Source organism: Balearica regulorum, chromosome Z (genome assembly GCF_011004875.1).
Source record: "Balearica regulorum gibbericeps isolate bBalReg1 chromosome Z, bBalReg1.pri, whole genome shotgun sequence".
Classification (NCBI taxonomy): Eukaryota; Metazoa; Chordata; class Aves; order Gruiformes; family Gruidae; genus Balearica; species Balearica regulorum.
In genome coordinates, this window is record NC_046220.1 from 74,879,109 (window position 1) to 74,899,134 (window position 20,026).

Below are 20,026 nucleotides of genomic sequence, written 5' to 3' on the forward strand. Positions count from 1 at the left end.
TATTGTCGACACTCTTTTGGTTACAAATCCAAACTGTAGCCCCATACCAGCTACTATGAAGAAAGTGAACTCTACCCCAGCCAAAATCAGCACAGGTATGAATAAAACATGTTCTCCTTGAAAGAAAATTTCTGGCAGGAGAGGTAATGTAGCAGTACAGCAGAACATGATTTGAAGCTGCCAAGTCCTTCACCCATAACTTCTTAAATCAAAGAATGATGTTTATTTTGATAGTAAATTAGAACACTATAAGAATTGTAATATGAAGTTTCATTGAATTCAGTGGTCATAAACTGGGTTTGCCTTACGTAAATGTTGGTCTAGAGCTCATTTGCTTTTGAAACTGAAGCTTTAATAAACTAAGGAAAAAGTTCTTGACAGTGAGAGCGTTCGAATGCTGGGACACGTTGTCTAGAGCAGTCTTGCAATCTCCAGTCTTGGAGATGATGGAACCTGACTGGATGAAGCCCTGAGAAACTTAATGTAATTTTAAACTTAGATGTGCTTTGAGCAATGGATTAGAACAGATGGTCCTCAAATCTTTGTTTCAATCTAAATTATTCTGTGATTTTTAAGCTCCACTTAGTTAGTAAAGTCAATTGAACTGAGTATCTTTTCATATGAAGAGAGGTAGAATTCCTTGAACTCAAAGATGCTAATAAGGATATTAGAATTTATTTTGGGGAAGAGAAGAATTGATCTACAAAGAAAACGAAGTTACCTGCTTCTCTGCTGTGCTGCAGTACCTGTTAACATGTCCTTAGCCCATACTGAGTAATTTGGTTCAACTTTTCCCCACTGTGTTGGGGGATTAAGCTAAACTGTATTACTTTGTTATGGTGAAGAACACACATGTAGTTTGTCACCATAGCTCAGCTGACATACTGTATTTCGTTGTAGCTCTAGTAACTTGATCATGTGCCTGAATCTTTGGGAGTCTTATTTATTTGGACTAAGTTGAAATACTTGATGAGGCGCAGTATGGAAAACTATTACTTAAGGTAGAGATTAGTAAAAGAACTGTGGAGAAGGAGCTGGTAGAGGTGTTTAGTAAAATTAGAAGAGTGATTGTCAAATATGGATAATTGCAGTGGAGTTCCCTATGGATTGGTTCTGAGTCTTAATTAGTATGTGTATTAGTATGGCATGTCATATTTGATGCAAGGAAAATATTATCAATACACAGGTAACTTTACAAGAAGCTGCTCTGAGGAAGCTAGACTGTTTGGAAAGAAAGCACTCTCTGGAACAGAGCGGGTAGCACAGCTGAAACTTCATCTGAAATGATGCATATGGTTCTTGTCATCTGTAGTCAAGAAAGAAGAATAGATAATATTAGGATAGGTGCACAGATGAACCTACAGATGAACCTACCACAGATGAAAGATCAGTGGAATAGGGAGTCTGGCAAAATAATCTAGGAGGAGGTAAGTTCATCTCAACAAATGTGATGAGGCACTAGTTACCAAACAAGGATAAAAATTCTTGTAAGTTAAATGAAGCAGTTGGCACAAAAATCCTTTTATGTAAATTAATTACATGAAAACATCTGGTCATCTTAATGTTAAAAGCTTTTCATTAGGACCATGAGCAAAAAAAGGAACGTCATAAATTTAGAAAAGATGTCACCATGAACTTCTGTAACATAATGTAATGTAACTTTTAAAAAGGAAGAAGCAGTCAATTGTAGAATATTTTTTCTTGCAGTCTTGCAAACACTATCACTAGCTCTGCATGATGTTGCAGAAGCAAGGGGAACAGGTTTACTGAAGTAAACATGGTCATAGAACTGTATTAGCCTTAGAAATCAAATTATTTGGGCTGTTAATTCTATACCAGGATAAGGAATTTTGATACAAAAAAACATAGAAGAAATGAAACTGTCTGTACTACAATCTTGTTAATAGTCCTGCTGATAATGATAGTAATCTCTTCACAATATTAAATACTGAAAACTGTCAGGTAACTTTAATCATATATATTCTGAGAACAAAGGCTTTTTTTTTTTTTTTTTGATAAACGGACTGGTACTGTTACTATGTAGTGTGTTGTGAGCACTGTATTGTATTTTGTAATAATAACTTAAGTTTCATGAAACTTGGAAGAGCCAAGTTAATGCTTCCTGGACAGGTCCCTGTTCTTTCTCCGATTCCCATTTTTTCCCCCTGTTTCTGCATGTATAACTTGCTTGGGTTCTGGCACTCATCAGACTTGTTTTGTAAGCTCCAATGTTTCTAACATTTCTACAATATTAGAAAACAAGCCCAGCAAAAAAAAAATCTCATTGTTTTCTGCTAGATTAAGGAGTTAAATCAGTGCAGTGAATATCTTGACAAGTAGGAGAACAAGCATTAGGGATGGAAAGAGTGGCTTAGCCAGGTTTGGTATATGGGAGGAGGGAAGAGTAAGAATGGGGACAGGGTGGAGCAAGACTTTCCTTGTTGGCAGTATCGGTCTGTTGATGTGTTCAGCTGCGGTCTGAGTTAAACTGTCTGCTGTCTGTTGTCTCAGACATCATAAAAATGTTTTTAGTGGAGAGAGAGGTATATATAAAATAATGATAATTACCTCAGAATTTGTGAATATTTCACACTTCTGTATTGGTAGTTGTGTAGATAATGCAGCCTAATTTTATACAGTGTCATTCATTTTTACCATCATAAAATATTCTTCCTGAACTTTCTGGTGGAGTCCAATTTCTCACCTTAAACCAACAAAATAGAGACTCTTCCTATTTATGTCAAGCAGAAGGAATTGTTTCAAGCAGTGGTGGGAGCTGCACCAAAGTGTTTTAGGTCTTTTCCTTCATATGCTAAGAAATTGAAAATAAAATTAAATGTAATTGTGAGTACAACTCACAATTGAATTAAATTTGGATGGAATACAAGTGGTCTTTTAAGCAATCAGGGGCCTATGATGGGAAGAAAATGGAGTGCAGGCATGGAAGTCCAATACTATTGCAAAGTTTAGGAAAAAAATACTGTAACTTGTTGATTTTGAGCATAACCATACTACAATCCCATTTTGCCACTAATGAGATTTGCTTCAAATGGATTTAATTTTTCTATTTTCTTCTGAAAAATAGGGGATACTACCTCCTTGATAGCCATGAATTTGAATTATCATAGAATCATAGAACAGTTTGGGTTGGAAGGGACATCTAATCTAAATCTACCCTTCTTCTGCTTAAGGCCATTACCCTTTGTCACTCCATGCCCTTATAAAAACAGTCCCCCCCCAGTTTTCCTGTAGGCCTCTTTGGGTGTTGGAAGGCCACAATAAGGTCTCCCCAGAGCCTTCTCTTCTCCTGGGCTGAACAACCCCAACTCTCTCAGCCTGTCCTCATAGCAGAGGTGCTCCAGCCCTCTGATCAGCTTTGTGGCCTCCTCTGGACTCGCTCCAACAGCTCCATGTCTCTCCTGTACTGGGGCCCCCAGAGCTGGACACAGTACTCCAGGTGGGGTCTCACCAGAGCAGAGTAGAGGGGCAGGATCACCTCCCTCGACCTGCTGGTCACGCTGCTTTTGATGCAGCCCAGGACACGGTTGGCTTTCTGGGCTGCAAGCGCACGCTGCTGGCTCATGTTGAGCTTCTCATCAATCAGCTCTCCCACATCCTCCTCCTCAGGGCTGCTTTCAATCCATTATCTTTTAATAGTGTTACAGAGATGTGAAACCCTATAGAGATTCTTAAATATTATTGAACAACAGTGCAGGATAGTTACTAAACCATTCAGAATAATCACTCAATATACACTTCATATCACTGTCAGATAGTGATACTTTGCCCAGTTCACTTTATTTGTTTAAAAATAACTATTCTCAGCTTGTAATCATAATGCAGAATTACACGTCAATATAGAACAATAATTCTGGTTTCTGTTCAAATAATTAAATCATTGAAGCCGTAATTTTTTACTTCCACTGTTAATATTTGCTCATTCTTAGCAAATAGCCACATATTACTGTCCTACCTGCAAATTTTAGAGAGGCAGATTAGTCTCAGCACGTGCCTGGAAGATTGCCAGAGCTCTCGTAGCAGTCATCTTGCTTGGCCTGGCTGTCTCCTTTTGATGCTTCGTGTTGTGAGGCAGTGGACTTCTGTTTGAGCAAATGGGGTCAGCGTTTATAATTCTAAAGTTTTGCAGGAGAAGTCCATTTTCAGAGGTGTGTATTTGAAGTGTCTCTGCATTAAATGTAAGAGTTCTGAGCTAATTTTCATGGAAGTCTTTAAAATCTCATTACTTTAATATGGTTTATTGAAAAACTTATGCAAGTGTAGGTCAGTAATGAGCTCTCACAGAAAGGTAATATTTTTCTTAATATGACAGGTATGTCAGTTTTACTGAAGAACTACTAAAGCATTTAAAACCTTGTCAGTCATGAAAAGATAACAGTTTAAGACTTCTTTATTACTTTGAATGAAAGACTTGTGTTCCAGTGCTTGAAAAAAACCCCAACACAAACGCCCCCTTGCTAAGGAAGTCATCAGCTGCATGCTATGTGTGCATCCACAGAAACTTCAAAATGACACAGCCTTTCTAATGGGGGTGGAACAGAGGCAATAAAAGGCATTAAACTCTATGCATAGATAGATAGCTGCTCCAGGTCTGTTTGTAGAACAGACAAGTATTAATCAAATCTGGGGTTTTGAAATGTGTAGGCATTAGCTTAGTATGTTGGAATAATCTAATTATTTACTTACTGTCTTTTTCCAATATAGCCAGCAGCCAGCTTCGGGTGTAGCCTATTCCCATCCGACTACAGTTGCTAGCTACACTGTCCACCAGGCACCAGTCGCTGCGCACACAGTGACTGCAGCCTATGCTCCAGCAGCAGCTACAGTTGCAGTAGCCAGGCCTGCTCCAGTAGCTGTTGCAGCTGCTGCAACAGCTGCTGCATATGGAGGCTATCCTACAGCGCACACAGCCACAGATTATGGTTATACACAGAGGCAACAAGAAGCTCCACCACCACCACCTCCTGTCACTACACAGAATTACCAGGTGGGTTAAAAAAAAAATTACTTCTGTTGTATGATTTTTAAAAGATATGTTAAAAGAAGGAGGCCAGTTTGGATAGAGAATGTGATGATATTTATATTCTTTTTCCTTCTGTGAATCACATTTTGAGTACAACTCAAATTACTTAGTAGCGAAAACTGATAGAATGTGAAGTGACTGCAGTCTCATGTGGTCCATATAGAGGATTATCAGCACTAGTACTGCAGGACCTAGGATATAGACATTCACACAATGAACTGTGATTTTGTGAAACTACTGCTGAAAAGAGAAGTACTGCCTTGACTCAGCTAGCTTAAATGTTCAGTGGCCCGCACTAAACTGGGTCATGAAACAGATGTGGCTGAAAAGACTGTTGCATAAAAATCTTCAGTGGAGGTAGCAATAGTTCCCTTGTCAAATTCCTGGGTGCCACAGGAGTTCTAGTACTAAATGTACAAGCATAGAAGATTGCCCTAGGAGAAAAACTACACTTTGGGTAGTTTTTGGGTATCTGCTGTAAGATCACTGCCTAACCTCATGTGGCTATAGGCTTCTGCAAAAGGGAACTATTTTTCTATTTTCATCTTGGATGTTGAAATAGTATGTCTCTTGTAATTATTTTTTAAATTTTTAGTCCTTAACTTACCAAGGCATTATCTAGATTCTAATTAGTGTTTTGGTTTGTTTAACAGGACTGTGTTATTGCTGCATGTTCTTAATTCTTTTGTACAGCTTTTATAATTTGTTACATATGGTAATTAATAGTAACATAGGAGGCTTTTCAGTAGCGTGTGTAGTCATGATTACGAGGTCAGTTGTTAAATGCATGCAGAGAGAAAAAAAGAGTCCCCTAAACTAAATAAAAATAATTCCAGTATACACAGGTTGGATGGAAAGGAGATTTTATTGTTATATTTCTTGGAAATAAAAAGAATTTTTATACATTAGTACGTTTCAGCTATAATAAGTAGTTCATGCCTTGCTACCCCTCAGTTGATCAACTCTTTATGCTTTACCATAACTATATGGTAAGCCACATACAGTGGCTTCCAAGCCCTCCCCTTCTAAGCTAGCTAGCCATCTCCTGAGTTCTAGAGGTGTCAAAATGGGCTACTTGACTTGCTCTTACAGACTACATGTGGTTCCCTAATGGACTGGTTGATACACCAAAAAGTAAAGAAGGCTTTGAAAGTATCACTTTCATACTATAAAAAATATCACCAAGAAGAGTATTGTTGATTATGGGATTTTTGAAGCCATTATAGGGTCATGTTTGCAAACTTGTGAATTTATTGTGGTTTGTAGAAGTTGGTATTTTGTGGAGATCTGTGGTTGTTTTTGGCTTCATATTTTACAGAAATGTAATTCAGTCGTTACGAAAAACTAGTGAGAGTGGTTGTTTTTCAGTAACAAAAATAATTTGGTAAGGAAAGTGATTTAATAGCATGAGGTTAATTTCTATATTAAGTCTGAAAAAGACCATCAGGGTTGTTTTCAGGCCTGAAGTATCTGTAAAGATAAATTTAATTTATTTAATGCTTTTATTTTTATATACTGTATCTGTGAATGTTTTTTTTAAATCTACTTTAGTAGACCAGAAGAAAATACATTGTTTCTTTGACTCCACTAATGACTTTTATTACTCCAGATATATACTTAAAGGAGAAATCTGCTGACTTTCCCTTTTTTTAATTTTTAGGATTCCTATTCTTATGTTCGATCTACCGCCCCAGCTGTAGCTTATGACAGCAAACAGTACTATCAACAGCCAACAGCGACTGCGGCAGCAGTGGCTGCTGCTGCCCAGCCTCAACCTTCAGTAGCTGAATCGTACTACCAGACAGGTGGGTGGCATGATTCAAACTGCTGTCACTATACACAGTCTGCTTGAATACCACAGAAATAGTTTTTGAATACTTCACATTATCCAGATTTATTTTTTTTTAAAGTTTTGTCATGTAATCTCTGTTAATGTGTAAGAAGATCTGCTGCACCTACAACCTGAATGTTATTGTGACATTGCCATAAGTAGCTATCTCTGAAGCTTGGGGTTTTTATGAAATACACTCAAAACATACTTATAGGCAGACTTCATGTTGATTTGTCTAGAAACCTTGGTGAAGTAGGTTCAAATAGTCAATGGTGCGTTCAGATGATAATTTGGTTAGAAAGACTCTTTTTTAATGCTTTAGTTACTTAATGTATGTAGTTGTTTAACTTTTGGTATCATGATGCTACAGAGCATAAATCCTATTTACTTTTTTTACTTTAGTTAGAAATAATAGGAAAGTTTAGATGTACTTTGGTTTAGTGTACTCCAGTAAAATCATTGAATGAGATGGTTGTTTAAAAACATGACAGCACAGTTAAAAGTAAATAAATAAATCTGAGGCTTATTAGTGTGAGCTGTGACGTGATTAAATAGTTGTGTGATACATGGTACACAATGCATCACCATGACTGTAAAAAAACCCAAAAAACTCAACACAAAAAAACAAAACCAATCAAAAAAACCCAAACAAAACAAAAAACACTTATTGCGCTTTTATTCCCCAGCATATCGTTAGGTATCACTTAACATTGTTTGCATTTCATTCAGCTAAAACATCAATGTTTGTACACTTTTATTTTCTATCCTAATTAGCTCCAAAAGCAGGATATAGCCAAGGGGCAACTCAATATACCCAAGCCCAGCAAACACGACAAGTGACAGCTATAAAACCTGCAACCCCAAGTCCAGCAACAACTACGTTTTCTATATATCCAGTATCCTCTACTGTGCAGCCAGTAGCAGCTGCAGCTACTGTTGTTCCATCCTATACTCAAAGTGCAACGTACAGTACAACAGCGGTTACTTACTCTGGTAAGAATTTTGCATATTGTGTTGCTTGGATCTTTGCAGTTGCTACAGGAGAGGCTTTAAATACTCAGAATTTTAGCAATTTATATTCAGTTATATCACGGTCTACTGAGAAATATCAACCAGTTAAATCATTACAATGGCAAAATATTTTGCTGTATCTTTAAAAGCAGTTTGATGTTTTTATGTGCCTGTTTTATTACATGTGAGTATATACAAATCATTGGCATTGCTACATGCACAGTGTTTTGTGACTTACTGTAAGGTTTGGAAAGAACAGGTGAGGGATATTGAAAGTAAGGAAACACATCCACACAAATATTACCCAGGGAAATTGGAAGGGAGCGTGCTGCCATCACACAGCAGTTACAGAGACAGGGAGGAGCAGTCCAATATAAATCTTGTAAGTTTGGGCTATCTTGACCCAAAATGGGAGGAGAATGGATGCTGAAAAAAAAAAAAAGACTTTCATTCAAACATTAGAAATCCAAAAAGTAGTTAAATACTAAAAGATCGCAACTTTATGGCCAGGTGGTAATCACATGGCATATTATAGCTACCTTGAACTTTTTGTTTTGTTTTCTGTTTAAAAAAGGGATTTTGAGTCTTCCTTGAGACAGAGCCTGATCAGAGGATTAAAATAGTTGAACCAGTAGATGTAGAAAGTTTATGGGAAAACTGGCTCAAATGTATGAAAGCCCAGTTTCCCTGATTTATTAAACTTTGATACTAGAAATCAAGGACTGCGTAGCTGGGGTTTAGCAGGCTGTAAACCCAGTTTAGCTTCTCTGCACTAAAACAACTTAAACCATTGAGATAGAATGTAATAGTACTAGCCATTCTGTCTTTTATGTTAATTTTTTTCCCCTTCCTCTACATAATGTCTGTCCCCCTTGCCATTTAGAAACTTGAACAGCTAATCTGGTTCTGGAAGACTGCTTACTTCAAGCGGCCTTTGATAAATCTTTTATTAAAGTTCTTGTTACATCATACTCAGTCTTATCACATGTAACAGGAAATTTCACATATTCTTTAGGGATGCTTTGATAGATCTAACATAACTGTGTATCTGCAAAGATGTGTCTAAAATCAAATATATTCCTGATACAATTGGTAGCTATGTGTACTGTGAAACATCAAGAAAAATTCAGACTGCCTAATCAGATGTCAATAAATCGTTTATATCCTGCCCTGCCACCGCCCCCCAACTCTGTTATGCTATGTTTTGAATTAGCGTATTATGTAATTGATACATGATGTACAGTGAAGTAACATTTATTTTATTTTGATCTTTGAGGTACCTCTTATTCCGGCTATGAAGCTGCAGTGTATTCAGCTGCATCATCCTATTACCAGCAGCAGCAGCAGCAACAGAAACAGGCAGCGGCAGCAGCTGCTGCTGCTGCTGCCACAGCTGCTTGGACAGGGACCACCTTTACTAAAAAGGCACCATTCCAAAATAAGCAACTGAAACCAAAACAACCTCCCAAACCGCCCCAGATCCACTACTGTGATGTTTGTAAGATCAGCTGTGCTGGACCACAGGTACCTGTATTATGTAATACTCTGCTGTATACTTTAGTCATAATTTTTTAGCTAAAAAACTGACCCCTTTGAGAATATTTGTTAATTTTTAAAGATCTGATTCTATACTTCTACAGGAATAATTAAATGAAAATGTGTGCTATTATAGAAAGAATTCCTGAGAGAAGACAAAAAAGATACATTGCCTGAGCTTGTACAGAGAAGCTTCAGCTGTGCTTTGGACTTCAGAAATATTCTAAACTTTGAATATGATTAGCTTTTTTAGCATAGCAAACTTCTTAGAAAATACTTTTTTCAAAACTATGGAATTACATAAATTTTGTGAATGGTAAACCTGAAAATTTATTCTTCATTGTATTCCAGCATCCAAGTTTAGTTTTATAGTGGGTACAAGTGCATGTTTGTGTGTCTGGCTAAACAGTTCTTACTCTTTAGGTAAACTTGTCATTGTTTCCCACCCTGTCTGCCAGTGTGGGTATAGGAACAAACATCAACTTCGGCATTTCATTTTCAGTGCAGCTTTATATATGCGCTACTTTCTTTTGAATTTTTTTTTTTTAGTTCTCTGCATACACTTGCATTCAAAATCAAGAATAATTCAATGCGGTGCAAGAAGCTGCAACTGAGTACAGTTTTCTGATCATATCAAGTTTTCAGTGGTAATATCTATTGATCAGTAGTTGGTTGAGGAAGTGAGAAATTAGAGGAGATAAGCCCATATTGTATTACCTAAAAGTGCAATCCTGATGGTGGAGAAGAAAATTTTGTGATTTTAGAAGTGGCCTGATAATGCCATAGAGCATGTTGTATGGAAGAAATATTCAGTGTAGGAAGTATTTCTTATACAAAGCATGTTTTTTATGCTATTTTCTATATTACATGTCTTCACATGAATGATGAATAAGCAGTACAAAGCTTATTGTGTGTATTGTTTATTTAAACAGACTTATAAAGAACACTTAGAAGGCCAGAAACACAAAAAGAAAGAAGCAGCGTTAAAAGCTTCCCAGAACACCAATAACAGCAGCACTTCTGCGCGTGGAACTCAAAATCAGTTGCGCTGTGAGCTTTGTGATGTGTCTTGTACAGGAGCGGATGCTTACGCTGCCCATATCCGTGGAGCCAAGCATCAGAAAGTAAGAACTCTCTCTTGTTCATATTATACAAGTCAGTCGTATATTTCTTACATATTTCTTGCATTGTTTTTTCTCATCTTAGGAGAAAATATGCAGTAACAATACAGTTAGAATTATTTTGTTTAAAGATGTTTAGTTATGCTTTTTGTTTCAAACTTATCTTTAAGCTTACTATTAGAAGGGCCTTGTTGGAAGAAAGGAGGAAAAATATTGCCATGGCATCAATGAGAAGAGGATATATGTTGGGGAAAGTATGCAAATCATAGGAAGAAGGTGTAGAGTAAGATGGGGAAAAGAGTCAATGAGTACATGCGGTAGGATACTTGTGCCCCCTAATTCTTTTTAAGACTTTTCTTGACTTTTGTCTTATTTGTCTGGTGCTGTGAAGTTTTTGGTGCACTCTGAAACACTGTAAGCTGAGTCAGTGCCAAGGGACAGGACTATTATGCATCACTTCTTGATATTTCTTGGAAAGATGATTGACATATGGGAGCAAGGAACAATGTCTTGTAGTAGACTTTATAAAGAGTATGTTTGGAAGACCTTTAATAAGCATTCTTTCCCTACTGTTTGGGTGCAGTTAGGTAGGCATTGTGGAATAAAGATTGTGGGTTGCATTGTGAACCCCTGTGACATGTGTTTTAACTTCATCTGTACAATAATAAATGCAATGGCAGTGTAGAATGTTTGTTTAGATATTACAGATTTTCCTTATAACTCTGGACAGATTAATGTCAGTAACAAATACAGTATTAATGTTGAACATTTATAGCTCTTTGCATCTCAGAACACTGTACAAAGTGGCATCAGTAACATCATTCCTATTAAAATAAATCTCGTAGATTAAAAACAATTTTCCAATATTATTATTTTTTGTTAGTACAAGAGCAAAAATTATAATTTAGACAGACTTGCCTCGTATTCTTTCTTTCTTTAGTAAGTTGAGCCATTAAATTTTTGGGTTGTGCCCAGTAACTCTATAGGTATATATTATCCTTATATTTTCAGATGTTGCTTTCTCTTCCTTGTAGATAGTCACTAGCCATTGCTAATATAGGTTGTCATCAGTGTAAAAATGAAATCTCAAAGGACACTATTTATTTCTGTGGTACACTGAAGAATCTTGTGCCTTCTACTGAAAAAAAGTAATTTTGAAGACTTGCTTGAACTTAAATTTATAGTGCTGTGTGACACTAGTATGTCTGTATTCTGATGGGGAACATACTTAAAAAAGTAAGAACAGAAACCAAGAAGTGTATGTATACAGTTGTGTGCATGTCATGATTGTGTACATGTGTTTGTATTAAGGGCATATCTCAAAAAATTGTATTTTTTTACTGCTATTTTCAAAACCCAGTCTTTAGTTTTCATTTTGCACGTTTTGTTCCTACGGACTACATGCGTTGCTTTTTCAGGTGATGGGCAGCTGTCACCAAAAAGAAGTATTATTCTACCTCAAGCATGTTGTGGAAAGGCCTCTGCTTATTACTTCTAAGAATAAGCATGTACCTCTTTACTTTCTGTGAGATACTAAAGAGCTCTGAAATATGCCTCACATCCTCCTTAACTGTCTCTGCAGATATGCTCTTTTAAAAACAAACAAACAAAAAACTTTTGTCTAAGGAGTGTCTTCAGTTCTGCTAGGTAACCTGGAAATTCTTTCAATACGAATACTCTTAAAATGTAGTGATCAAAAGAGACTGTTGTTGAATCTTAAATAACTCTTAGTTACAAATATTATTTGAGACGAAAATAGTTGAATATACTACACTTTTTGGAGGGAGAGTAAAAAGCAACCAGGCAACAAAGCATTCACATTGAAACAGTTGGAGCACAATGTTTCCTGGAGTTGTACTGGCTTGTGAATTTATTGGCTTTCTGTTCTTACGTACGTATCTTTTGGAGTAAATTTCTAATGGAAATGAGCAATGTGAGATAACTATTAACTACTTCCTTGTTACAGATTACAAGAGCTTTTACATGTCCATCCTTTTTTCTTTTTTGGCAAGATCACCTTTTGTAAAGAAGCAATACCTAACTTTTTGGTTATATTTATTTTATTTTATTTTATTTTATTTTCCATTTTTATAGTCAATCCTAGGGAGATCACATTATGAATTTCTCTTCATTCTTACAGGTAGTGAAGTTGCACACAAAACTTGGCAAACCCATTCCTTCAACCGAACCAAATGTGGTTACCCAAGCTACTTCCTCAACATCCACATCTGCTTCCAAACCAACTGCCTCTGCTTCAAATATAGCAGCTAGCAGCAGTACTGTGAACTCCTCTGTTGCATCCTCTGCAGTGAAAATTCTTACTCCCACGACAAACACACCACTTAACACTGCGTCCAACAACAAAACATCTTCAACTGCTGCTAATATAGCTGTAAAGAAAATATCTACACCGAAAATAAACTTTGTTGGCAAGTACAGAAGTCAGTCTTTATTTTGAAACCTAACCTACTCTATAATTTTTTTTTAAGACTTAGTGCAGCAAATACAAATGTATTTAATTAATTTTATGCATGAGTAACTGTTGTGTTTAAAAGAATTACAGATAGGTGAAAATAAGAATGTATATAAAAGTTTTGCCTCAAAATTTATGGTGTTTTCTGCCTGGTGGTCTCCACCTGACCTCTCTTGGAAGCTTCTCCCACCTTCATCAGTAGTAGCTGCTGGCGTATTGCAGTTTGTAGTCCAGTTGATCCTAATTTCAGTTTACAGCCTGGGCTGGTAAGGCAACGTGCAGTAGTGGGCACTTGATAACTGGGTAACTGAAACATCCTTGTAACAGTGGAAACTTTTGAAATGGACATGACAGAGATGGGAAGCAGCTGTTCCACAATAAGCTATCCTGCTCTTGAAGAAAAGGCATATGCAGTTGCAACACTGAGAGTATACTACCTTTGTTAGTACAAACATAAGAAGGTTTTGAAGTACTTTTTTTGATCCATTTACCAAAAAATATATCTGATGACAAAAAAGAGATTATTAAAATACGTTTGCTGAGTTGTTCCATTCAGTCCTATCTCTTCCAAAAAAGCAGGAAAATGAGTAATAAAAATTGCTTTATATAAAGCAAAAATTTTTCTTTGCTGTTAAAATGAACTGTTTAAATAACTTGAATGTTTTTAAACTTGTTTTTAAAAAGCTTTAATTGTATTTAAAATATGTTTAAGTTTTAACTAGTTTAAAAAAACTGATAATGGTTTGGCCAGAACATTGATATTTGCAAATAAGGTCTTCAGTTTGCAAATGTGATACAAATCTTTCAGATATGTAATCACATTCTCATTTAATGAAAGTTAATGATTTAATTTTTTGATTGGTAGGTGGCAATAAGCTTCAGACAACAGGAAGTAAACTAGAAGAAATGAAATCAGCCGAAAGTGTTAAAACAACTCCTGCTGCTCCAGTACAAACACAGGAAGTAAAACCAGACACAGCAGCTGAACCAGTGACTCCCACAACTCTTGCTGCCTTGCAAAGTGATGTCCAGCCAGTGGGCCATGACTATGTGGAGGAGGTATTATATGAAAATGTGTATTATTTTTAAACTATTTTAGTAAAAATTTGTTTAATATTGAATAGAATCACGGTGTGGTTGAGTTTGGAAGGGACCTCTGGGGATCATCTGGTTCAACCCACCTGCTCAAGCAGTGCCACCTTGAGCCATTGCCCAGGACCGTGTCCATATGGCTTTTGAGTATCTCCAAGGATGGAGACTCCACAGCTTCCCTGGGCAATCTGTGCCAGTGCTCAGCTGGCCTCACAGTAAAAAAGTGTTTCCTTATGTTCAGAGGTAACCTCCTGTGTTTCAGTTTGTGCCCATGGCCTTTGGTCATGTCACTGGGCACCACTGCAAAGAGCTGGCCCTCTCTTCTTCGCACCCTTCCATCAGGTATTTATATACATTAAGAAGATTCTCCCTCAGCTTTCTCTTCTCTAGGCTAGACAGTCCCTGCTCTCACAGCCTTTCCTCATAGGAGAGATGTTGCAGCCCCTTCATCATCTTTGTGGGCCCCTTGTTGGACTCTCTCCAGCATGTCCATGTCTCTGTTGCACTGAGAGCTCAGAACTGGACACACGACTCCAGCTGTGGCCTCACCAGCGCCACGTTAGAGGGGAAGGATCGCCTCCCTCGACCTGCTGACAATACTTTGTCTAATGCAGCCCAGGATGTCATTCACCGCCTTTGCTGCAAGAGCACATCGCTGGCTCATGTTCGACTTGGCTGTTCACCAGGACCCCCAGGTCCTTTTCTGCCAAGCTGCTTTCCAGCTGGGTGGCCCCAGCCTTTCTTGGTGCAAGGCGTTGTTCCTTGCTGGATACAGAACTTTGCACTTCCCCTTGTTGTACTTCATGAGGTTCCTGTCAGCCCATTTCTCCAGCCCATCGAAATCTCTCTTCTCTGGATGTCAGCATGACCCTCTGGCATATCAGTCACTCCTCCCAGTTTTATGTTCTCAGCAGACTTGCAGAGGCTACACTCTGCCCCATCATCCAAATCATTAATGAAGATGTTAAACAGGACTGGACCCAGTATTGACTCCTGGGGACACTGCTAGTTACTAGCCTCCAACTGGGCTTCATTCTGCTGATCACTGCCCTCTGGGCCTGGCCATTTTGCCAGTTTTCAATCCACTGCACTGTGTGCTTATGCAGCCCATATATTAACAGCTTGTGAATGAGGGTATTATGGTTGGACTGTGTCAAAGGCATTACTGAAGTCCAGGTAGACAATATCAACTGCTCTCCCCTTGTCTGCCAGGCCGGCTATTTCATTTCATTGCAGAAATTTATCAAGTTGATTATGCATGATTTCCCCTTGGTGAAGCCATGCTGACTACTGCTGCTGATTTTCTTGCCCTTAATGTGCCTGGAAGTGGTTTCCAGGCTAGCTGCTCCATCACCTTCCCAGGGATCGAGGTGAGGCTGAGTGACCTGTAATTCCCTGGGTCCTCCTGGAAGATAAAAATGACAAAGCATTGAACCTGCACAGGCTTACGCTTATGTTCACATTTTTGTATTGCGCATGTTTCTTTTATGCTTAGTGGGACATTCTTCATGTGGGTGGCATGAGATATGTGGATGAAGTCTGATGTAAATTTTTCATGATTTACGTGTTTGTAATTATTCAACTTAGTATGTTAAGGCTTGAGTTTAAAGCTGTGTACTCTTTGGAATGGAAGAACTTTGTTCTTTATTCATTACCAAGCACAATGGGGTGTTGTGTCAGAATTGAAAGTTCTACTTTGTCTTCTTTCAGTTATTTGAACTTTTTCACTTGAGACAAGCAGACGTTATCCAGTGTCACTGAATTAGATTAATTTTTACATCAGCTTTGTTTGTTTTTTTGTAAAAAAAGAAAAAAAAGCCAAATGTGTTATAACTTTATTTTCCAGGTAAGAAATGATGAAGGAAAGGTGATCCGCTTTCACTGTAAACTTTGCGAATGCAGTTTTAATGATCCTAATGCCAAGGAGATGCACTTAAAAGGAAGGCGGCACAGACTTCAATATAAGGTTAGTTGAAATGCTAATGCTTCTATCTGCAAATCCACCAGACGTCAGCTGACTGATTACATATTCTTACATTTAAAGACTGGACTTAAGTAGGTCCTTCGAGTAAACAGCATATAAAAAAAGGTAGAGAAATATATTTCTTAGGGAGTAATGCAAACTGAGAAACTGTAAATGGTTTGGGTTTTTTTAAACATTTTGAACATTTCGTTCAGGCAACCTTTGCCACATTAAAATATGGTACAACTTATGGAAGCAACAGGAGATTCTTTATATTGTTTACCATAAATTTCAAATTGTGTAAAATAGTAGTGCTCCAGGCTTTTAGTAGGATAAACCATATAAACCCTTTGTGGAGACATTTGAAAAACAAGTGTTGCAGATTTTTTCATCACAAATGGAGAGACACCTGTACTGACATATGGTGTGCATTTTGATTATTGTGAGATTATATTGGAAGAATCTACTGTGGTCACAGGAGATGCAGTGGACCTGCATAATCATGAAAGGGATGAAAGAAGAGGAAAAACTGGCAGAAAATTTTATTCAGTAACTCATGATTATGCCCCTATATGAGGGACCCTTCAAGAGCAGGGCATCAGGAAGCACACTGTGGTTAAGATGAAGTGCTTTTCAGGCTATGGAGTAGTCATCCTGCTACAGAATGAACAGCAAATTACTTAGTATTTCATGTGACAATTTAATCTTAAATTCCTTTGCTCTCATATAAGTGAAGAGGGAATTCATGCTATTTGTAGTTGCTATTTCTTTCTTTTGAAATACTGGACACAGATTTTTCTTCTTCAACTACTCGTTCAATGCAGTTCTAAAACTGCATTTTACTCCCCTTGCTTTTATTGTAGTGCAGTAGTGTGTGTTAAACTTGTCAGAAGAGCTCTGTAACCTTGAGATGAAAAGAGGAAAAGAACATTTCATTTATTATTTTTTCTGAACTAGAAAAAAGTAAACCCAGACTTACAAGTAGAAGTAAAGCCCAGTATTCGAGCAAGAAAAATTCAAGAAGAGAAGATGAGGAAACAGATGCAGAAAGAAGAATACTGGAGAAGGCGAGAAGAGGAAGAACGCTGGAGGATGGAAATGAGGTAATGAGTTCCTTTTTGTCAATGAATGAGACAAAGCTGCAGTCAGATTATCTAAAACTGACTCTGTTTCTGTAGTTACTTATTTCGAATACTTGTTTTGGGAACTCTGTACTGTCTTGTTTTAGCTTAAGTTGTCATTATCCTTCTGTCATTATCCTTTGTTTTGTTTGTTCAATCAAATTGTTGTTTGATTGAACACATTTGTTTGTGTTCAATCCCTCTGAGGAATGCAGACTTACTAGAATTATTTTCCTATAAATTCAGACCCACTTTCAAAATAACCATTCATTTTAGTTACCCTCAGGAGTTGTTGCGAATGAACGAGTTTGACACAGTTACAATTCAGTCAATTCAAAATTTATTAATAGGATGAGTTAAAAGTTGAATTTTAGCAGCACTCAATGATTGACTAATGTGAAGATTTACAAGTAATTCAGTTAAGTATATTATGATCAAAACAGCAACTTAATTACAGATTCAAAGATGACAAGATTCACACTAACTTACTATAAGGTATCTTAAATCAAAGTTTATAGATACATACCTATATATATATAAAAACATAAAACATGCAGGTAGTCAGAGACAGAAATATTTGGGCCCAGTGATATATGTTACCCACGGTCAGGAAGGCAAATGTGTGTATTTAAACACATAGGTAGAGAGGTGGATAAAGGAAGCTAGCTTATTGTTAAGATTTCCCTCTTTCACTTTAGAGTAAATACAACACATCAGCATTCCTCAGTGCGTGATAGTTGAGACTCAAGGAGGCTGACTTTGCCCTCGCCTTCCATTGGCAGACAGTTCTTAAGGAGTTTGTGCCTGAGAGGTGTCCCAGCTCAGGAGCAATGCTGGTCACAGACCGCTGTGATTCAGGAGAGCTCAAAGGGTCTCGCTAAGAATCAGTGTTCATAGGATCTGAGATAATTGACTTTTCCACTTACGCCCAGCTTGGATGGCAAAATATTCTGACACTTTCCACTAGTCACACAGATTCAGAACTTTTCTGGCATCACCCCCTTTTGGGCCATGACCCAGGTACATGTGTACCAGGCTCTCCATATGTGATTGATTGTCATTATTGTTCCCAAAGAACAGGGGAGCAAGAGCGTCACGGTCCAAGTACAGATGTACTGGGCTGTTTCCATTCCCAAGAGAAACAAGAGCCCTGCACATTAAAGGGGTGCCTTAATGCTCTGGTGTGCTGCCCTGGCATGTGGCCCAGAAAAAGGGGGAGAAATTGCACCAAGTACAGTTGTTCAAGACGGGGGGATATTGCGCCACCACAAGAGTTCACTGGTATTTGCTTATGACTACTGGAAATGAATTAGTGAGGACATAGAACAATTAATTTAGAATGGTTGCAAATATTAACTGTTGTATAAAGAGAACACTTTGATTGATACACTTCAGGCGATATGAAGAGGACATGTACTGGAGGAGAATGGAGGAAGAGCAGCATCACTGGGATGATCGTCGCAGAATACCAGATGGAGGATATCCTCACGGTCCTCCAGGACCTCTAGGCCTGTTGGGAGTTAGACCAGGAATGCCTCCTCAGCCCCAAGGACCAGCTGTGAGTTTCTTGAGAAAAAAAAAAAGAAATGTTACTTACCAGGTGGCACAGTTAAGAACTATAAATTTTTCAGTGTTAGTTCAGTTGTCTCTAATAAAGTTTCTTAATAAAGGATTTTGAAAAGTGAAGAAGAAATTACATGCTAATGAAACTGTGTAGGTGGACCTGTCTTCCAAAATAAGTCCACTGAAATGACAAAAGGATGCCTTAAAGACAAATACTGCTTCTTCTGAAATACAAGTCACTCTGGATTTGTGTACTACTTTTTATTTTATTTAGTTGCATTATATATTATTTATCTAATTGTGGATAAATGTATGGATAAAAAGTGGTTGGATTGTCAGTCCCAGAGGATAATGGTTAGTGGTGGGTCCTACGCTCACTACCTGGAGGTCAGTAACAAGTGCAATACCGCATGGGTTTATCATGGAACTTGTCTCATTAGCACCTCATCAATGATCTGAAAAGTGATGGAGTGAGCGCACACTCATAAGGTGTTTGCAGCTGGCATGAAACTGAATCAATTTAGTGGCAGGGTTACCACTGCCACTGAGGGGCCTAGGCAGACTGGAGGAATGGACCAACAGAACTTTATGGAATTCTGGAAGGACAAATGCCTAATGCTGTACTTAGGAAGGAATAACCCCTTGCACTGACACAGGCCAGGGAGGGACAGGCTGGGTAGCAGCCCTGCTGAAAGGGATTTGGGGATCTTGGCAGATAGCAAGCTGAACATGAGTCAGCACTGTACCCTGGCAGCAAGGACAGCCAACAGCATCCTGGGTTATATTAACAGGAGCATAATCAGTAGATGAAGGGAAGTGATTAGCTTTCATTAGAACCAAACTGCAGTACTGCATTCCAGTACAAGAAAAATACTGTAAACCATAGCAGGTTCAGTGTGGGGCTACCAGGATGGTCAGGGCTCTGGAACACCTGCCCTGTGGGGAGAGACTGAGGGATCTGGGCTTGTTCAGCCTCGAGAAGAGTGCGCTTCAGTGGAATATAACAGCCTTCTAATGCCTGTGTGTTATAAAGACAGTGGAGCCAGGCTCTTTACAGTCATGAGAGGGCGAGATACAACCAGCTTAAGTTAAGACAGAAGAGGTTCAGATTGAATACAGGAAATTTTTTTTTCAAACAGATGTTGTGCAGCCTCTATCTTCCATGGTTTTCAAGTACCAACTGGATAAAACCCTGAGCAACACGATGTGGTCTTATAGCTGACCATGGCTTGCACAGGAGCTTGGACTAGAGGACCTCCTGAGGTCCCTTCCTA

At 38.1% G+C, this 20,026-nt stretch overlaps 1 protein-coding gene and 1 non-coding gene across 4 annotated transcripts in view; both read left to right on the top strand.

The window, feature by feature from the left end:
* ZFR (zinc finger RNA binding protein) overlaps window positions 1-20,026 on the top strand; it is a 48,762-nt gene that overhangs the window by 13,885 nt on the left and 14,851 nt on the right. For 2 of the 3 annotated variants that reach the window (XR_012832948.1, XM_075739502.1), the window contains exons 3-12: window positions 4,723-5,005; window positions 6,702-6,846; window positions 7,647-7,865; window positions 9,160-9,407; window positions 10,352-10,543; window positions 12,681-12,981; window positions 13,879-14,072; window positions 15,952-16,071; window positions 17,026-17,171; window positions 18,585-18,747. Coding sequence is in view for 2 of the 3 variants with exons in the window: in XM_075739502.1 (XP_075595617.1) it covers window positions 4,723-5,005; window positions 6,702-6,846; window positions 7,647-7,865; window positions 9,160-9,407; window positions 10,352-10,543; window positions 12,681-12,981; window positions 13,879-14,072; window positions 15,952-16,071; window positions 17,026-17,171; window positions 18,585-18,747 (2,011 nt within the window). In the remaining variant the exon portion in view is untranslated. The remainder of the gene's footprint in view (window positions 1-4,722; window positions 5,006-6,701; window positions 6,847-7,646; window positions 7,866-9,159; window positions 9,408-10,351; window positions 10,544-12,680; window positions 12,982-13,878; window positions 14,073-15,951; window positions 16,072-17,025; window positions 17,172-18,584; window positions 18,748-20,026) is intronic. The other variant, XM_075739503.1, reaches the window with a different exon arrangement.
* On the top strand, window positions 1,710-1,846 carry LOC142599618 (small nucleolar RNA SNORA66). The gene has a single exon (XR_012833196.1). It is a non-coding gene; the product is annotated as a small nucleolar RNA SNORA66 (small nucleolar RNA).